Source organism: Salarias fasciatus, chromosome 5 (assembly GCF_902148845.1).
Source record: "Salarias fasciatus chromosome 5, fSalaFa1.1, whole genome shotgun sequence".
NCBI lineage: Eukaryota > Metazoa > Chordata > Actinopteri > Blenniiformes > Blenniidae > Salarias > Salarias fasciatus.
In genome coordinates, this window is record NC_043749.1 from 2,460,138 (window position 1) to 2,479,785 (window position 19,648).

General features: G+C 42.0%; 1 protein-coding gene across 1 annotated transcript in view; it reads right to left on the reverse strand.

Moving 5' to 3' along the window:
- cntn6 (contactin 6) overlaps nucleotides 1–12,803 on the reverse strand; it is a 69,188-nt gene extending 56,385 nt beyond the window's left edge. The window contains exons 1-7 of the mRNA XM_030091114.1: nucleotides 12,637–12,803; nucleotides 6,847–6,970; nucleotides 6,322–6,497; nucleotides 5,250–5,345; nucleotides 1,356–1,559; nucleotides 716–818; nucleotides 402–586 (exon numbers count right to left, since the gene is read on the reverse strand). Coding sequence (XP_029946974.1) covers nucleotides 402–586; nucleotides 716–818; nucleotides 1,356–1,559; nucleotides 5,250–5,345; nucleotides 6,322–6,497; nucleotides 6,847–6,970; nucleotides 12,637–12,697 — 949 coding nt within the window. The 5' untranslated portion in view covers nucleotides 12,698–12,803. The remainder of the gene's footprint in view (nucleotides 1–401; nucleotides 587–715; nucleotides 819–1,355; nucleotides 1,560–5,249; nucleotides 5,346–6,321; nucleotides 6,498–6,846; nucleotides 6,971–12,636) is intronic.
- Nucleotides 12,804–19,648: the final 6,845 nt, after the last annotated feature.

Genomic DNA, 19,648 nt, shown 5'->3' on the forward strand with positions numbered 1-19,648 from the left:
GGTGAATATAAATGAGCTAAAAATGCAAAGTCAATCTTCAATCCTTTATGCAATCCTGTGCCAAACATTTTCTTAACTTTTGTTAAGATCTGGATTCAGATGGATTTCTTCAGAAAATATTTCTTTTTTTATTCTCATTCTGCCATTTTTCTGAAATTGTATCAGTTTGTTTCATATCAGTTTGCAAATTGCTGGTCGACCTTTTTTAATGTGATCCCACAACACAAAAGGCGCTTAAGTGAAATTAAACACAGATAATCCAGATTAGTTTGGACAAATTCCTCCTGAGAAACGAGTCATATAAATCCGAATAGAGAGTAATTATAAAAGACAGTGCTGGAAGGAGAAATGCTTGTAGTCATTTCCATTAGGAAGAGAGCAACATCAAACATCTTTCTTACTGTGGAACACAAGTTGCCCTCTGGCAGCATTTCGTCCTCTGCTGTTTTCAGCCACGCACTCGTACACGCCGGCGTCCTCTGGGCGAAAATATGGAATTTCCAGAACCCCACTGGAGTGGTTGATTTTAATCTTGCCAGGGAGTGGATTTCCATCGGCTCTTCTCCATGAAATGGAAGGCACGGGGCTGCGGAGGTCACACAGAAAAAGGTCACGGCGACGGCAGCCTCCCACTCGCACCGACGGGAGAAGATTCCCGCCGTGTCAGCCCGTCTGCTGACGACTCAGCCCTCTCAGCGTTGCGTGTGACACTTACTTTCCCAAGGCAAAGCATTCCAGTTTCACCGATGAGCCTTTGGAGACGTGGATGGTGTCGGGAAACTGAACCTCGATCTTTGGTTCGTACTCGCCCATCACCACTGCGCCGGGCATAAATAGTAAATCACAGCAGTCAAAACACACACACACACACACTTTACATAAAAGAGCATGGCGTGTGTAATTCACACTGCATGTGAGAAGCGTGACTACATTAGTACGGAGCGATGCCGTCTACGACGGCGTGTGGCTTAGCGGATGGATGAGTTTGGATTACATATCTGCCTCGGCTCCAATCTGAGGCAGAACACATAAACGGTCCTGATGAGGCTTAGCATGGGAGGCAAGCTTCTTACTGTGTTTGATTGTCTATGTGTGAGTGTGTGTGTGTGTGTGTGTGTACATTTCTGGTTATGTAAATATGTGCCTTCACGCAGATGCAGACTGTTGCCCCACAAACATAACCCTGTAGAGAGACTTTCTGGAGGGGGGTCGGTAAAAACGCCTGGCTCTCAAGTAAAAGCAAAAACAGCGTCACGCCCGAGACAAGCCATTTATCTCCGAGTCTCGGCCTCCCTGCAGCGGTGCGTATCACTACGGTGCACAAGATAACGGAGAGGCAGGCTGAGGGCGCTTACCGTCCCGGCGCACCACCACGGGGGTTGGAGAGCTGAGCACGGTGGCGTTGGTCATCATGTTTCTCACCGCGCAGGTGTAGTTCCCCGCGTCCGAGGCCTCCACTTTGGCGAAGTACAAATTGCCTGTCTTCTGCGAGATGAAACGACGGGCATCCTGCTGCAGGAAGCTGCGCTGTCCGTTGAAAACCCAGGAATACTTGATCTCTGAATTTGGAATAAAGAGGAAGGGGTTCATTGTCAATGTTCAAGACTTCTATCTTTCCATCAGTAGTTTCCTTCCGTCTTTCTCCACCGCCTGTGCCTCACAGCTCCAGATGTCACAGACATGCAGGCCCACCAACCACAACAAGGTGGTGATCCATTAGCAGGCCCAGAACAGACAAGAGAGGCGACCCTTTGTTTCTGCCCTGCATGCCTGATGCCATCCACTGGACTGACTGATGCACTTTTAAAAGCTTCACTTCATCAGCATCAGATACAGGATGTGACATTTCTCTTCGTTGCAAAAAAAATTCCATATAAACCAGCGAGTGTGTGGATCATGGCCTGCACAGAGAGCTCGTGTGTAATTTTAGGCATGAACAAGTTTCCACATTATGGATTTGAAAGTCAAATATAACATATACCTCACTTTTTGGGACATTTGGACCCATTTGTGCCCACATTATGTTAGTTGACTTTCTGCTGTATCTTCCAGTGGTGACTCTTCATATCAGTTTGTGTCACAGTGAGGAGAGGCTGTGTTACTTTCACCACACTACTGTTTAATGAAGGACAGACCCCTCATTTTTTTTCCTAACTTTGGTTTGCATTTTCAACGCTCAGTAAGTTTTACATGAACAACGTCTTTCCATCAATTCAGATTTAAATAAACCTTCAGATTATAGAGCTTCTTGCAAGAACAAAGAGAATTTAGGTGAACTTAGTCCCTGTTTACACAAGACCTCTCAACTGAAAATGATCCTATTCCGCAAGTCAGAAACAAAAGAAAAAAAAAAAATACTGCTCCATTTTTAAAGTTGTAATGTCAATTACTACTGCAGTAAAAGAGGAAATTATACATATGATATTTCAGACATTTGCATTGATTTACTCTTACTACTTCCTTGGTTATTGTAAAATAAGTTTATCATTGAACCAGTGTTGCACAAAGGTTTATTTTGCTTTCAGTCTTGAGCTTGTGAACAAATCTCTGAATCAGTGTATAAAACGAATGGCTACATTGTAAGTTTTCATGAAAATAAACACAAAACATCATGTCCATGTATCATTTCTGACAAATTAATGAGCCATATTATATCCATTACGCCTTCAAATCAATTATGTTTATTTATTTTCTTGCAAGGAGGGGGGAAAGGGACTTAAACCAAGATTAAAGCGAAACTCTGTGAAGGAGCAGGAAAAGATTTGGGGGGTTTTGCAGTAATTTGCTCCGAGCGGACCAATCCAAGGTAGAAATGTTTGGCTGCAGTCACATCAGACATGTTTGGCCCCGAACAAAAAAAAGAAAAAAAAAAATGTGTTTTTTCGGAGAAGGAGCTCAAACGGGCTGAAGCACGGTGGAGGAAATGTTCTGGTTTCGGGTTGCCTCACTGCCTCGGGGTTCAGGCATGCTCTCAGTCATTGATTCCACTATGAACTCCTCAGCATTGCAAAGAGTTGCGTGAAGAAAACGTGAGGCTTCAGAAGCTGAAGAAGGATTGACTTTTGAACATAAGAACATGAAGAATTCCACCACAGAAACTTTCAAAGAGCAAAAATAGAGAATTCTGGAATATTCCATTCAAAAACTCAGATAGAAAGACACTGAAGGAGATTTGAAGTTGGCAGTAAATTTCAGGAAAACCTTCAAAAATCTGAAAGTTTTCTTTATGCGCAGAAATGTTTGATATGTAAAACATTTACACGAGGTATTTTTCTGCTAAAGAGGGTAACACTCTAGTCCAATGCCAAAAATCTACTTATTCTGTGCTCTGAAGAAGATTTTTCTTTCCGCTTGTGTGTTGAATAAGTACGAAACTACAGGCATCTCAAGTAAATGTCCTTCACTTGGATTGTTTCTTACCATCCTGAGCTGTTTCTTCCTTTTTATTTAACCGAAACAGTCTGCGGTCTAATTATCCAATTTATGGCTTTTTGAAGACACTAGACTACTGGAGCACCACAGAGGGGAGCTGGAAAGCAAGAAAAGACCTTTTGAGGAAATGTATGACAAATAATTGGACTGATTTACTGCCAAGAGGGGCGGACAACACAGCGTCAGGCTACTCAAAGGCTGAACCTTCGCTTCATCCACTCAGTTTATGACAATGCAAGTCATCTTCGTTTTCCACTGTAGATTTATGAGTAGACTTTAATATTATTTGAGGTGGTTTTAATTTAAATGCTCGTTTTTATGGCATGAGCTTTGACTTACCTTTTTGCCACACACACATGATCAAGTGAAAGTAAAAAAAAAAAAAAAGCTTATTAAATGCAACAAAAACCAAATCCATACTTCATATGCAAGCGGTATGCAAAGGCTATGCACATATACCTCTGACAGCCTTACAGCCGACAGTATGCATAGCGTAATGCACGTCAGTGTGTGAGAACAATAAGGATGGCAGGGAGGAGAAAAAGAGCCAGAGATGTCTGCAGGGACATCAGAATGAACTTGGCTTGAACTGGAATTAGTGCAGCTTTCCTGTATTAGACACATGACATTCTGCAGTCAGCCCCTTTGACTCGGCAGACGGTAAAAAGTCCCACTCGTTTCCTTGAGGGAAAACAGTGAATTAAAATCATTACAAGGGAAGTCAGGGCAGAAACTGACAGACCTTTCATGATTAGGGACTATCAGAGAGTGGGTCTGCTGAAGAGTGGCAGTCTCACAGCAACAGAGGACTTGCAGGCACATAATCTCGTGTGTTCTGACAGAGTTCAATGCTCAGCGCAGCTCTATTTAGACTGGTTACCTATTGATTCCTGAGAGAAGCTTCAGATGATTCCTCTTTCAATAGGGAGCAACAATGTGTTCCTCAAGTGGTGCATCAACAAGCGTTAAAGAAGCTACGACATCTTCGGAGGGGAAAAAAAGCAATTTTGTGCCATTTTTCAATTCTAAAACACCCCAAGCTAGCATTATCGTGTTTCGCAAATCCCATCAAATGTGTGACTATGCTCCGCTTAAGAGGAAATAAAGAGACGCTGGATTTTTAAAAGGGGGAGGGAGGGGAGGCCAGAGGGCAAATTGCTAAAGTGTGGAGTCCCACGTGGCCACAGGATCCAGCTGGAAACAGAAGAAGCGGAGAGCGGCTAGCGTGCCGGCGTGAAATTGTGCTGGTGGGCATCGAGCGGCTGCGGGAGCGCGGACCACTTTGAGGGTCCGCTAATCAGCAGCGCACAGACACACGAGCCGACTCGCAGCTGTGCCACGGGATAAACGCTCCCGCGGCCACCAGCAGCCTTTATTACCCCGACAGATAACCTGCCCACATCCACCAGAGGGGGGAAAAAAAAGGACAGTTGGGGAAGTGGAGCAAGGGAGGCTTTATGGATGACAGCATGGTCACAGATCATATGGGCGAGAAAAGTGAGCTCAAGGTTAAGAAGCGTGAGGCTATGAAGTATAGATGAAGGCATGAGTCTGGTGAGGCAGAGTTGTGGCTGATCGTAAAAAAAAAAAAAAAAGTTGTGTCTGACAGATGGGTGGGAAGTGAGACAGTGCCTTGAGTTTGAAAACGAAAGAGAGAGAGATGGAGGCGAGGTGGGTAGCTGCAAAAACAAAAGCGACACGGCGGAGTAACGGGGAGATAATAAGCAGCCGAGTGAGGAACAATAAAGATCGCTGAGGCAAGCAGGGGAGTGAGACTCCAGCAGACAATGCAGAAGAGTTAGGACAGAGCGTCGTACCTCCGTAATGGGGCGGAGGGCCGCAGAGCAGAACCACGGCTTGACCCTCTCTCACCGACACCGTGTTCCTCGGCTTTTTGCTGAAGTTCTGCAGAACTGTTGAAAAGGAAATAAACCATCCAAGTTCTCAGGGTTTGACAGCAGTAATAACTTTCACCTAGAGGTGAAATCCAGGGAAGGGCATTTCATTCTGCAGAGCACTTCCTGACACTGCTTTCACAAGCTAAATCCAACACGCTCCCCCCCGTCTTCCTGCTCCCACCCCCTACTCTGGTTAATACTGCAAGGCGCGCGGCAGATCAGGCAAAGAAGGGTGCACCAAAAACACCCCTCGCCAATTGAGCTTTAGAGATTACTTTCACCTTTAATTAAACGCCGCTGAGCTGCATGAGAGGATAAACAGCAGGAAGACATATCAATCCCAAAGTCAGAGAAATACCACCGAGTCACAGGAGGGGATCAAGCAAATATCAGCAGTGGTCAAATCAGTGCTCAACTGATTAAAAATTTCCTCCCAACCCGCCCCGCGCCGGAATTGAGACATGCGGCCTTCATTTCTTCATACATTACATTGCGGCTAGGGACTCGTATAAGACAGCTAATAAATGTTCAGGCACAGACAAATTCAAGCAAAGAACAGTCCTCAGTTTGGACGTTGTTGAACATCTCTTCAATAAAAAAAAAAAAAACTTGGGATGTTCTGATGGTCGTGAACACTTGTTGGCAAGAGGGGTGAAAAACAGCTGTTTGAAGTGAGCAAGAACTGGAATTACAGCCTTTGTTTGGCATTTGTCTCCACCATACTGTTGAAGCTGGCAAGACGGGTCCATGTCAGCTACTCACTATACTGCTGCGAAGTGAGAGAGAAAATAAAAAGCAACTTCCTCATATCCTTAACATAATGTGACAGTCGGGATGTGATTTAAGTTTGAAGTTTATAAGCAAAAATCCTGAACACTGTGAGGCCCTGTAAGGTTACCACAGGTTTAGTTACCCAAAAAAAACAAAAAAACAAAAACAATGGTCAGATTGGTCACAGTAACTGTGACAAGTTTAGATCAACTGTACTCACATGCAAACTGGACTTTGGCCTCTCTGCTCACCACCGTGCCGAACGTGTTGGTCGCGATGCACTGATACACTCCTCCATGATTGATGACGTGAGGGTTGCTGATCAACAGGTTTCCCTCTACCAGGCTGTAGTTCACGTCTGAGTCCGTGTTGATGTCCTTCCCATCCACTTTCCACCTACAGGGGAGTAAAACTACAGTCAGCATTTTCACCACGGGGTCAAGTTACAATCATGGGCAGACACACGAATTACATTTAAATCAGGGATACACCGATTGCAATCCCAGAATCAGGTAGAAGGTACTATACTGTATGTAACACCCTTACTTGTACTCATTTTTTACATTTGTTAAACTGGTGCGTGCCTAATTTAATTGGTTTAACAATCAGAAAGAGAGAAAGATGTTAAAATATCACTATGACTCTCACCTTTATGTGGTGACTACAGAGTTATGTAATACTTGGACCATTTCATGCCATGCACTTTAATCTCACCTTGAAGATAAAAACAGCAGCAGGGACTGACCTGTAATGTGGCGATGGATTCCCCTTCGCTTTGCAATTTATGAACACCTGCTTGTCACCGGTGCTCATGGGGAAAATGCTGTCACTGGGTTCCTGGGTGAAGACAGGGCCATGACGTGTATTCTCTGTGTTTAGAAGAAAAGTAAGAAAGAAACCTCTGTAGCAAGTGATAGTAAATTAATGTGAAACAAAACCACTTAAAGCTCAGTAAAATGTAGGTAAGCTCTACACGTACTATAATTAGCTGTCAGCGTGGCTCTCCAAGTAGACCGTGCATTTAATAAAGCCTCTTGTGAACATGTCACGAGGCAGATAATATATTATGATGAGAGAGCAATTAACCAAAGCCAACCCTGTAGCACGCTGGAAAACCGGCCCGTTTAACGTGAACCAGAATGCAGCAGTCTGGAAATGAGTGTGACAAATTTCCCCAACACTGTGAATGTAGACTGCAGTATAAGAGTGAATACACACACTGTGAATGCAGGGAATGTTTGCATGGTTTACAAATAATTTTTGTAAGGCTAAAAAAATCATGTGGCATTGTTCTGTGCATGTGTGTGCGTTTTCATTATGAAAACAACCAACTAACACCCTCTCAAAATGTTGCCATGTACATGCTCATCTCTCCTGGAACGTAAACATAGAAATGATGCGATTTCAGTTGAAATGATCCTCAATCCAAAAATTTTTTAAAACTGCTTCAGACCTGCTCCTTTAGTGTTACTCCATCAAACTGAGGTCAGAAGCTTGGCGTCTGCTTGAGGTGGGGTCAAGGGCATGATTAGAATTTGGACAGGCATACATCTCTTTATATGGCGTCTTGTATTTCAAACTGTGTCGGGACAAAAACCAATCTGTGAAGTCCAAGAAAGCCTCAGTCACCGATAAAACTGTGGACGCCGGACATAGATCATGGCGAGGACATAAAACCATTTCCGAAGCTCTGAGGGTTCCCTGGAGCTCAGTGGCCTCAATAAAGTGAAGTTGAGTTTCAAACTACTGGGAGTCCTCTGACGCTCGGGTGTCTAGATAACGTCAGAAAGTGATCAATAAGGATGTTATTCGGGGAAGTGACCAAGCACCACGTCTGCAGATTCACAGTCCAGCTGCAGACACTGAGGACCTGTAGGAAGCCTCATGTCTTCATCAGTACCTTCGTTACCTTGACCGAGCAGTAAAGACAAAGACACTGCTTTGAGCGACAGGTGAAAAACACTTGACTGGTGTTTGATGGAGAGGTTTTGAGGATAAGGTTTGAAAAGTTGTTGATCTGATTTGAGTAAAGTGGCTTCAACAGGACAAACTTAGTACCTTTGTTGAAAGTTTTGCGTTTTCACTTGAAATTGTTGCCATGTAAGGAGGCCCTGAGACAACCATGGAAGGGCTTTCAGGAAAGTCTGAATTTATTTCAGTATGCCAGACAAAGACCAGACTTGTACTTAGTTTAAAAGAAAAAAAAAAGTTGTCAGGTTTGGTTTAAAACAACTTCTGCCATCAAAAAGGTGTCAGGGAACAGATGAGCAGCTCAAGGAACCTTTGAAGAGGAAACTGTGATGTGGCTCGACCAGAGCGAAGAAGCAGTACGGGCCGAAAACATCTGAACCGAGCAAACACCGGGATGTGACAGGGCTCAGAACTGCTGTCTCAACCACTAACCAGAGACATACCTGCAGCAGTCTCACCCTTTAAAATACTCTCAGTGATGTCTGAACTGGTGGAATACTTCAAACAGCTCACCACACGAGGTTGTTATGGGTTTTTTTTAACCACTTCTAATGCATAATAAATGTGTTACATATCAAAAAAGATGTCCATTACATTTAAGGTTAATAAAATGCTGGTTGATGCAAGGCAGAATGAAATAGGACAACTATTGTTTCCTACTTTGGTCGAAATGAAGAGAATTCCCCTTCAAGCAAGAGACCGCTCTAAACCATAGAGCGCATTTATAGACACCGCTGATAGACAGTTTTCCCATTTCATCCTGCAAAGCTTGACAAGATCTGTCAAGCAGACAGAGATAAACTGTCCAAATCTCCGTGTGCACTGCCGGCTCAGACATGCCCAAAAAACTCTGACAATGTAAATACTGCCACTGGAGTGTACACATATTATAAGATTAAGGATCTGAATGCTTTGAGAAATGAGATGCTTTGATTAACTTGCCTAAAACATGTTTTAACTCTTCCATTATTATATTTTCCCAGTGTAACACTCAGATCCTGGGGGGCCGCAGGGCTGCATGTCTTCCATGTCTGCCTGCTTCAACACAGCTGATTGTAATGAGGCTCGTTATCAGGCTCTCTGATCAACTCGGTGATTCCACCTTCAAAAAGATGTCAAATATGGGTTTATACTGAACCCCTCAGAGAAATTATTTCTGTGCATCGGTCCCGATGGGTTCAGCGTTAACACTAACTACACATGCCAGGATCCGTGGGCTGGGGGGGCTGCTGGGATTCAGGGCATTACTCAGGGACCCACAGCAGGAGTCGAACATGCAACCCACTGAAGAGGCTCTCAACTCAGTCTTGACCTGCTCAAAGCTCCAGGTCATGACTGTATAAAGGATAATATTAGACTGACCCATAAATGAAGACACTGATGCTCTGCTCCTCGTACCAAACACACTCACACAACCTGTGTGCACGTCGTAAGCTTTCTGTCAATGTAAGACCAGATGGACAATAACAACAACAATGGCGGCCTGCAGAGCGTCATGATTTCCAGTCGAGGTTCTCCTGAGACTTGGTAGTTGAGAGTCACAAGTGACATGCAAATGTCCGTGTTCTCATCATTGTTCATGTTTATTGTGTATTACTCTCTGCAGGTGTGTAGAGTTTCAAGAAAAATAAATTAAAGTGCCAACTTATGTTCTCAAACTAGAACACAATCAATATTATCCTTTTAAGGACAAAAACATATATTAAAAATCATTTAAAAAAAAAAAGATGTGCTATGATTACTTCCTGAAACAGCGACGTATGATGTGAACATGAGCAGGAACAGGCCGAAGCTGTATTTGCATGTCAAGAGTAATTAGACAGCTTGACAAGCACCCTAAGCTATAAAATGGAGTTATGTCTTCATTTCCTCATTATTCCAACACAAGTGAGATAAACTGGTTAAGGTGTTTCTGTGAGAGTTGCAATAATCGGACTTGCTCTGGTTTTAATGTAATTAGCAGACAGGCTGGAAAGCATGTTGTCTCTACGCGCGCGCGCGTGTGTGTGTGTGTGTGTGTGTGTGTGTGTGTGTGTGTGTGTGTGTGTACCTGCTCTGTCAAGCTTGTTGTTTTGCTTTGCTCCAGCCAAACTATCAATACTCAGGAGTAATTAACCGATGTTGCACTAATTACTCCGGTGAAATCCAACGTTTCTTCAATAGATGCGCTCTCACACACCGCGAACACACACCGACACACGCACACACACACACACACACACACACACACACACACACACCCCGCCCACCTGCCCCCTCCCTCTCCCTGTCCTCCGACACCGATGCGTGCTCTTGAAAAATGGTTCATTTTTCTTCTTCCTCCTGCACACTTGAGAGGATGAGATGTGTATTATTCTTTTTCATGCACGTCTCTAACCTTGACTAGGACAAAGAGAGCGCTCCCTCCCACCACATCATCATCACCACCATCATCATCATCATCACCATCCTAATGAGAGTGGGAGTCTTTGCCTCAGGTAAAGGCCTTGTTTCCCCGGACTCTGAGGGAGGCGCTTCCCTTTTGTCTTTTTTTTTTTTTTTTTTTTTTTTTTTTTTTTTACCCTGCTTGCAGTGTCCTTTAAATTAAACAAATTAATGAACCTTTAATAGCCGGACTATTTCACCTGGGAACCGATGGAGGGAAAAGACAGGCCTGTAAACACACTGACCGGACTGACCAGCAGCCCGCAGAAGCACACACACACGGAGACAAACCCTGTTTAATTAGGTTTCACAGGAGTATGCCAAAGTGCGTAAGCCTTCCTTATTCTCTCGCACGGGCCGCCCCGGCAGAAAACGCTGACTCGGGACGAGATGCTAAGTCAATGGAAATGGACGCATAAACAACAATCCAACAAACCCCGCTCCATATGCCGTATAAATTTAAATATATTTGTTTGATGACTTGTAAACGCTCGGCCTGAATCGGGTACACGATATATCCCTCAGTTGTGACCGAAGGCCTTAAATCTTCAGCCCTGCACAGGAATATAAACATAAAGCCAGAGAGGTTCTTTTTTAATGCCCTCAGCTGTAACTCATGCAGGTATTTAGGAAATCCCGAAGTATGATGTTATTCTGCTTCACCTCAGCACTACTGGGAATACACCGTCGAGCACGCAGAGGAGAATAAATGACAATGAGTGGGGATTTTTTTTCTTTTCTTTACAGTGCTCGGCCACATTTCATGTAAGTGGCAGCAGCTGAACATAAAGCAAGTAAATTGCATAATAAAACAGGCATGGCATGAAAAGACGAGAGGCGGTGAGAAGTCCTCTATCAGCTCGTCTTTTCTCGGGTGGAACAGTGTGTCGTGGTGAGAGTGAGAAGCTGCAGTAAACCGGAGTCAATCCGCTTGGAGAAACACATATTTGGATCGGAGGATCGTTTACGAGACAATAATTTCAAGTGAAAACGGAAAACTTTAGTTGTGTTTTGGGTGTTCATTTAAATGATGGTGCTCAGAGTCACTGTAATAACTGCTAAATGTATTCAGCTGTCTAATCCAGGGGTCGGCAACCTTTATTACCATTTTCAAGATTTTACACCGAATAAAATTTACTTGGAGCCACAAACACACTTTTTTTTCTTTCTTTTTTTTGCATCTGTGGCTAATTTTAGCCGTTGTTTCTTTCTGTTTGATTTGATTTTTTTTTTCATTTAGAAGATGCAAAATACATGAAACAAACTGAATAAAAAACAAAAAAAAAAAAAAACATAAATGTAACAATGTATAGAAGATGAACTATTGCTAATCTGTTTGAATTTTATTTGAATGAAAAGGAGCAGGAAGAAGTAAAAATGTAAATACTTATCACTTTAGCCAATTCATGCTTCTTGACTATTGAGGTCATTTATAGCTCTTTTAGCAATGTTAAGCTTTTTTGACAATTTTTTTTAGCAATTTTTTATCATTTTAGCATTTTTTTATGGGAATTTTTAAAATTAGTTTTAGCTGTTTTATCCATTTTGAGCAATTCTTGCTGTTGTAACAGTTTTTAACGTGGAGATTCCACCATTTTAGAAAAAACTGTGCAGTATGCACATGAAATAAAAATAAAAGCAAAATAATTATTTACATGGAGAATCGTCTAGAAGTTTCAGGGAGCCGCTACAGAGGAGCCGCCCGCTGCAGACTCCTGGTCTATAGGAATGTCTGGACACTCGCCGTGGTGAATGTTTAGAGTGTATTGTTCTCTGTGTGTATGAGTCTGTGGTTTCATTACAAAAACAAACAACAGCTCCTACGAGTGGCCCAACAAGGAAACAACATAGTTTCTGTCATCGCCGTGTAAACAGATAATTTTCAGAATGATAAAATTTAAATGTGATTTTTTTTTGTAAATAAGGATTAGTTTAATTTCAAACCTTGTCATGTAAATGGAGCCTGAGATAACTTGTGTCAGCAACACAACTGAGCTCAAACACTCGGAATCTCCAGATTTGACTGTCATTTATAAATTTAGTGGAGAGTGAACCCGACAGGCCAAACGTGCATGAGCCGGAGCCTCCCTGTGAGCCATGTATCCGGTGTGTCAAAGGCGACTCTGGCTTGGCATCTCACCGGCGAGGCACGCTTTGAGTGACAGGAGGATTAACAGTTCCCATGGCAACAACATCTTCATTTCCCAAGGTCAAAGAGTCTGCTTCTTCCCGTCCACTTGCGCAGGGAGCGGCGGATATTTTCACAGGCTCCTCTGCTCGGCTCTGGAAGAGAGAAGAACAAAGGAGGGCGAGTGAGAACCATGGAGATGAGAAGATATGGCATGAACCATCCGGACGGCAGCGGGAACCTTTCCTTTGAAAATGAAAGAAAAAAAAAAAAAGATCTCGACGAGAATGGGCGAGCCATTAATAATTCATTTAACCAAATAAGCAGAGCCAAAATCCGCTCTTGAAAGGCCAGCTTGGAGCTGATATTTAGTGTATATATACTGCTGTAACACAATCCCCCAGAAGCAAGCCGAGCCAAAAAAAAAAAAAACAAAGAGAAGAAGAGAAACAGTCTCCCTGCAGCAGCAACAGATGCATGGAGCATCTTGCCAAAGTTAATGTTTCTGAAAGAAATGTACATATTTACTCCTAGAAAATGTGTGACGTGTTCAGTGTTTGAAAAGAAAATTCAATGAATGAAGAAGAGAAAATCAGAGAATAAGACGGCCTCTCTCTGATGGATCGGGATTAATTGATATTCACTTTATAAGCAGAAGAATCTCTCAACATTTGACCAAACCCTGTCAATTAATATTTATGATCAATTCCACAGTAACAATGGGTTAAGGGAGCTTTTAATTTTTGAATATATTTTTAAGCCAAAAACACTGCTAATAAGGAGAATTTCAGACTTTTTGGACATTTTTGGGAGCATTAACGAGCTTCACTTCAAAACTGCATCATTCAGTATTTTTATATTGAACATCTGAGCTGACAGACTCACATCAGTCCAGGCCATGAAAGCCTGATATCTGATTGAAGTGCAAAAGTCTCTTCAATGGAGTGATTTGCTTTTTTTCTGCATTTCTGACCCTGTTTCACCCAGGCATCTGGATGAGGAATGAATAATATTCACAGTTGTTATGCATTAGTTGTAAAGCAATTTACAATTTACATCAAAATCTGGAGTATCAGAAAGCAGATTCACACTGCATCCTTTTTAAGACCGCTGGCTTCACACCACAGCGGTGCTGAAAGCCACTGAAAACGCAACTTTTTGAAAGCGACTCCTGCAGGAACAATAACCATGTTTGGCTGCAGAGTGTCATGACTCCCCGTCCACACAGACTGCAGAGACACCCGTAATAGCAATCCAGCTTCATTCTCTGTCCACACAAAAGAATGTCCATGCTCCAACCTTGTTAATGTTTATAGCGAATTCTACACACGAGTGTGGTTTCATTTACAAAAACAGTGAACAGGTCTAACTAGTGGCCCTTTACAGCAATTCCACGTAAACTGACACCGTTTCCAAAATGTGTTACTTTCAGTCGAATAAATGTGGTGATAAAATGTATTTGACCTTGTAACATATCAGACTTTGTTTTAACTAATGAACCCTTGAGGACCCTGAGATCCTCCAGCATCCTCCTCATTATGTTGACATATTTGAATTACAAGAAAAAAAAACACAGTTTTAAGTAAAAGTACATTTTTATCTTCTCAATTTTACTCATGTTTAAATGTCAGCATTTTCAGCAAGAGGTTCTCAGGTGGTTTGTCTTTAGGACCCACAGTCACCCCTCAATGACATTTGTCTGAACTTTTCAAAGCTACCAATTTAAATAGGATACTACTCCAAGCTCCAGCAGTCACATACATGCATGCAAACACAGGCAAGGATAGTGATGAACTGTTTGTGGAATATTCTCATTTATCCTCAATCAGCTACATTAAAGCCAAAAGGTTTCTTTGTAGTTTTTTCTTGTAACATATTCAGCTGTATTTTCATGCACAAATATGGAATAAGACTGATCCCTGCTGAGATCTAGATGCAAAATGCATTTGATCCGCGATGTTTGGGCGGCCAGGTGGGTTTGGGGGTCTAATTTTTTAACATGTGATGCACTTTCTGCCATATTTAATTGTATGAGAAATACTCAGAAAAATTAAAGTTTGAACTTTTATTCACTTCTTGTTCAGTCATGGATGACCTGATGGTTCAATGAAAAAACAACTTGGAAAGCTCTCCTGATTCAAGATCTGTCATTCTTACCTTGATCATCACTGGTTCTTTTCCCTTCATTCCCATGTCCTCTCTAATGATCAGTATTCATGATATCGCACAAGTCATCTTTTACCACTTAAAGTAATGGGAATTGAAGTGTTTTGAAATATTTTCCTTCTCATTTTTACTATTGAATTTTCGTGTGTGTCCGTGTGTGTGCCCATGCCATCTTCAGATGGCATTCATCGTTTTGATATTGTCTGTGGAAGTGTAACATTTTCGATTGAGCACATTATAGAGGCAGAGATCTCTTGTATCTCTATCGTGAGTCTGTTCTGCTCACGGTCAAGAATATTTTCCACAAAGTCAAGTTGCTTTCAAAAGACACCAGTCTGTCCAGGCCTCTTGGTTCTTGTCCACCCTCCTCTCTTTGACTATTGGAGACACCCTTGAGTGGCGGGAATTGCCATGACAACCACTCTCTGCATGTGATTGGCAGATTGGACAGGTACTTTCTCAGTCGAAAATCCGTCCACATGGACGCCTCTAATGGCTGCTGTTGTTGAAACGCAGCTGCACTAGCAATCATAATATGTTTGCTAACCAGCTAAGCACAAGTAAATATTCACAACGTGAACCTAAATTGCCAAGAAAAAAAAAAAAAAACACCAACCAAACGTTGTGAAAAACATTGCTTGACATTTCTGTGACATGCTGTCACCTCCAGTGTTGAATGAATCCAGACAGATATATCTGTCTGGGAGAAGCGTGTATTTATTCAGCTAGCACAGTGTGTTCTGTTCCAGGACTTTTTGGGGTTTGGTACACAATCAAATAATTACTCATGTATTAACCAGGGACGCTTTAATTAGAGCTTCCACGCAGAACATGCAAACCATAAACTCCATTTATCAGGATAAATACAGTGTAATAATGGAGAAGCTTCAGTTTATTAAGAAGAAGGGTGGTTGGGGGGGGTTCAACATGCCTCTGAGAGATCTCTGAACCGAGAGGTCTTGACTTAGTTGGGTTTATAACATACAGATCTATTCTGACTTCAGTTGATGTCAGTGTTTTCTCAGCTTTGATGAGTGGATAGAGTCAGAATATTACAGTCATGTTGGAGGACACAAAAAACATTTAGCAAAAAGGAAGTCATTAACCTGAGTGGAATTACCTTTGAAACTTTTCACACAGTTCCAGATTATATTCACTTACCCGGGCAGAGCAAAGTCATTTTACAGGGATAATCTTTTCAGCTGTTTTAATGTGAGGATGTTTGTTCATGAAGAACATGGAGGGAAATAACCCATAAACCAGCTAAGAATGCTGCAAATTCAACTCCTGCTGGAGCTTTTGATGAGTATTATAACTGTACCAACTGGAGGTAAGCACTAAGTTTGGTGCACAGTAAAATGACTATGGTAACATCAGGAGACGGTTTGGGACTAAGGGCAAGACTTTCACTGAGGAGTCCAACATTTTTATACAGTGAAACTTTCCCATTATTACTTGAAAACATTGTCTTAATTGGGGTCTTAAGAATGTCTTCATGGTTTCTTAAAGTATTTTTATTATGTTTAGCTAAACAGCAATGACTGACAATGATTATCCTCACCATTTTAGTCAGTAAAATCTACTGTCACTGACAAGTACGATGTATTACTTGATCTACCAAGTTTGCTGTGTTTGCCAATACCAACAATGTCAAAACATACTCCTTGTTATGCCGGATGCCAGCTTTAAATAAAGGCAGCAGCAGGAGGAGATTCATTCTCGTCCTGCTGCTAACATTAAAATCTGTTCGGATAGTAAAAGGCTACAATCATACAATATTGCACGCCCCAGCTGCTGAACAGGACAAGGGAAAAAAAACCCAAAACATACTCCTTGTTTCCATGACAATGAAAAGCCGTAGTCGGTAGTTTATTGCGATCATACTGACGGTAGCCTGCTCACACTGCTGTGAGCCGTACTACTTTATTTTAAATGGGAAGTGGAGATCCGACGATTGCCTCTGAGGTTTTCCATCACAGTAAGTCAAGCAATGACGTTCTTGGAAAGTGTTCAGTCACACTCATCGACTGGGTTGGCTTCAAGTGTCACCCATCTTCACATGGATCTTTCCAATTTAAAGGTATGGCACTTTCTGCACGCGGATGTTCAAGTTGTATTATCACCTGACTAAGATCTTGGCTTTACCATCAGGCAGCTCCCATATGACCCATATCAGAGTGCATTGTATGGTGACACTGAATCTGAATATGCGTGCCTCGTGGTGCCAACGTTTATGGATTTGACTCGAGAGCAGAGTGCAGTCAGTGATGCAAATTGCAGTAATCAGGCAAACGCTTTTTAAAGTAGCTCATTTGCCTCCATGAACTGCGCGTGGCAGTCGGCGATGCAGGTGTGACAGCAGACGCCGTAGATAAGGAGTCAAATTAGCAGGTCAGACTACATCAACAAACTTCATGGTGTTTTCAGGACGCCGGCCTCCACCTGACCCCATATTTGCCTTTCTATTCTCGTATGAAAAGCAAACATAGCTCATGTCAAACCTCTTTCATGGTATTTTTGAACCATCCAGAGACTTAGCATGGGAGGACATTAGAATTTTATGTCACGATTATAACAGTCAAAATAATTGTGATTAGCAATGTGACAATCATCATCAAAATATGCTTCCAGCCTTGAGGGTGTCACCAAAAACTAAACTCCTTTTTGCGATGCCCATAAATTAAAATAAAGACAGAAATGAATATTAATATAAAACAGCTTGAACAACGCTGTTTTCATTGGATTGTACTTCAACAGGTGAGGGTAACAGCCTTCTGAATGCACACATATCACCACAGTCAATTGATCTCTTGTGCTTTCATCGCGATGGACGATATACAGTGGTATGAAAAAGTTTGGGCACCTCTGACCATTTTCAAGATTTTCCTTTATAAATCACTGGCTGTTCGGATCAGCAATTTCAGTTAAATACATCATATAGCAGACACAGTAATGTTTGAGAAGTGAAATGAAGTTTATAGTATGAACAGAAAGTGTGCAATAATTTCTTAAACAAAAGTAGGCAGGTGCATAAATTTGGGCACCTCAATAGAAAAATTTAATCAATATTTAGCAGATCCTCCTTTTGCAGAAATAACGGCCTCTAAACGCTTCCTATAGCTTCCAATGAGGGCCTGGATTCTGGTTGAAGGTGTTTTTGACCATTCTTCTTTACAAAACATCTCCAGTTCAGTCAGGTTTGATGATTTGTGAGCATGAACAGCCCGCTTTAAATCACACCACAGATTTCTACTGAATTCTACTGATGCCACATCGACCAGTTTTACAAAGAAGAGAGTGGATCTTCAGTGCAGACATGTTCAATGCAAAAACAGATGAAGACTTCAAGTGGAAATTCAGTCATTTTATGCTGGAGTGTAGATCATCTAAAGTGCCTTTGGATAAACATGAGAGGCAAGAAAATGAAGATATTGTATATGATTCAAGGATTTCCTTTTTAAATTTAATTCTGTGGCGACTTTGAAGAGTGAGTTCAAGCTTCAGACTGCTGAAAACACTCTGATTGGATAGGGCTGGGATTTGCAGACATCAGCTTGTCTCCCATTTATTTAAATGCACATCTGCTTTGAGCACAGCAGCAACGAGGGAGATAATGAGTCTGGCGCCAAATGACAAGCTTCCTCAAAGCAGGATCAACTTGTTTCAACTTGCTTGTTTCTAAATGAGCACATACTAAGGGGCTGGGATTTTATATATGATTTATTTTACAAAACTGTGAATCTGAAGTCATCCTAGGGTAGATTGCAAGATTGAATTTTGAGAAACAAACTACAGAGCAGCAGAACTGATTCATAAGAATAACCAAACTACAAGGAATACATGGACAGAGAACAAGACATGAATTATGAAATGAAATCTCAACAGGGCCAAACGGGGACAGAGACGGGACACAGATACTAAACAGAATTACCGACAAGGACACATGGACAGACTCAGACTCCTACACACAGAAGAAGTAAGGAGCAAAACACAGGTGACAAAAATCAATGGGAGTAATCAGGCTGAGGCTCACAGAGGCAGAGAAACAAAACACTGCAGGCAAAAGTGGCTCCAGTCCAACTTTTTTGTCCATATTTGACTCATATCCAAACACACCAAATCTCCAAAATTTTCACATCGGATTCAGGCTTTCACTTTCATTTGTGGCCCTAAAGCAGATTTGTGTCCTACATAATTTTTTGAATGTGACCTCATGATGCCAAATTTCACCAGACTTTTACTCACTGAAGAGATCAATTGAAGTCACGTGATCACAATGAAACTGAGCAGCCACTCGTTCCTTCTACATCTACACCGAGGCAGCCGCCACTGTTTCAGCTTTGGACAGATTGTTCAGAATAACATCCAGCGCGTGTCGCTGGCTGCTCATCTCTTCTGTATGATCACCGTGTCATTGTCAATGACGTCTGACTGGCTCGGTCAGCTGTCAGCAGATCGCATCCAGCATGTCCCTCTTGTTTCTGAGGGCTCCTGTGCTGCAGAACGATATATAAAAGAAGGAACTTCGACCCGTATGATAAAAATAAAAATAAAGCCTGTCACGTCTTCTCCTGCATGTAGACATCACTTTAAAGGCGTATAGATTGTTCACACTGGATTCTGATCGCAGCCACATTCAGGCACGCCTTGCTTTGTTGGAAACGTTTTGCATTCACATGGAAACAGTTTGAAAATGTCTGTTTACACTAAAGCGGCAGAAGTGCTGAAAACGATGTTATCTTGTTGGGTCGCTAGTGGGTGACAGAGATTGTTGAAAGTGTCTTTTTTTTCTAGACAATGATAGAGTCACAGTATATTCAAAAAGATCCATTTTTTGAGCCCTTCTCAAAAAAACTCA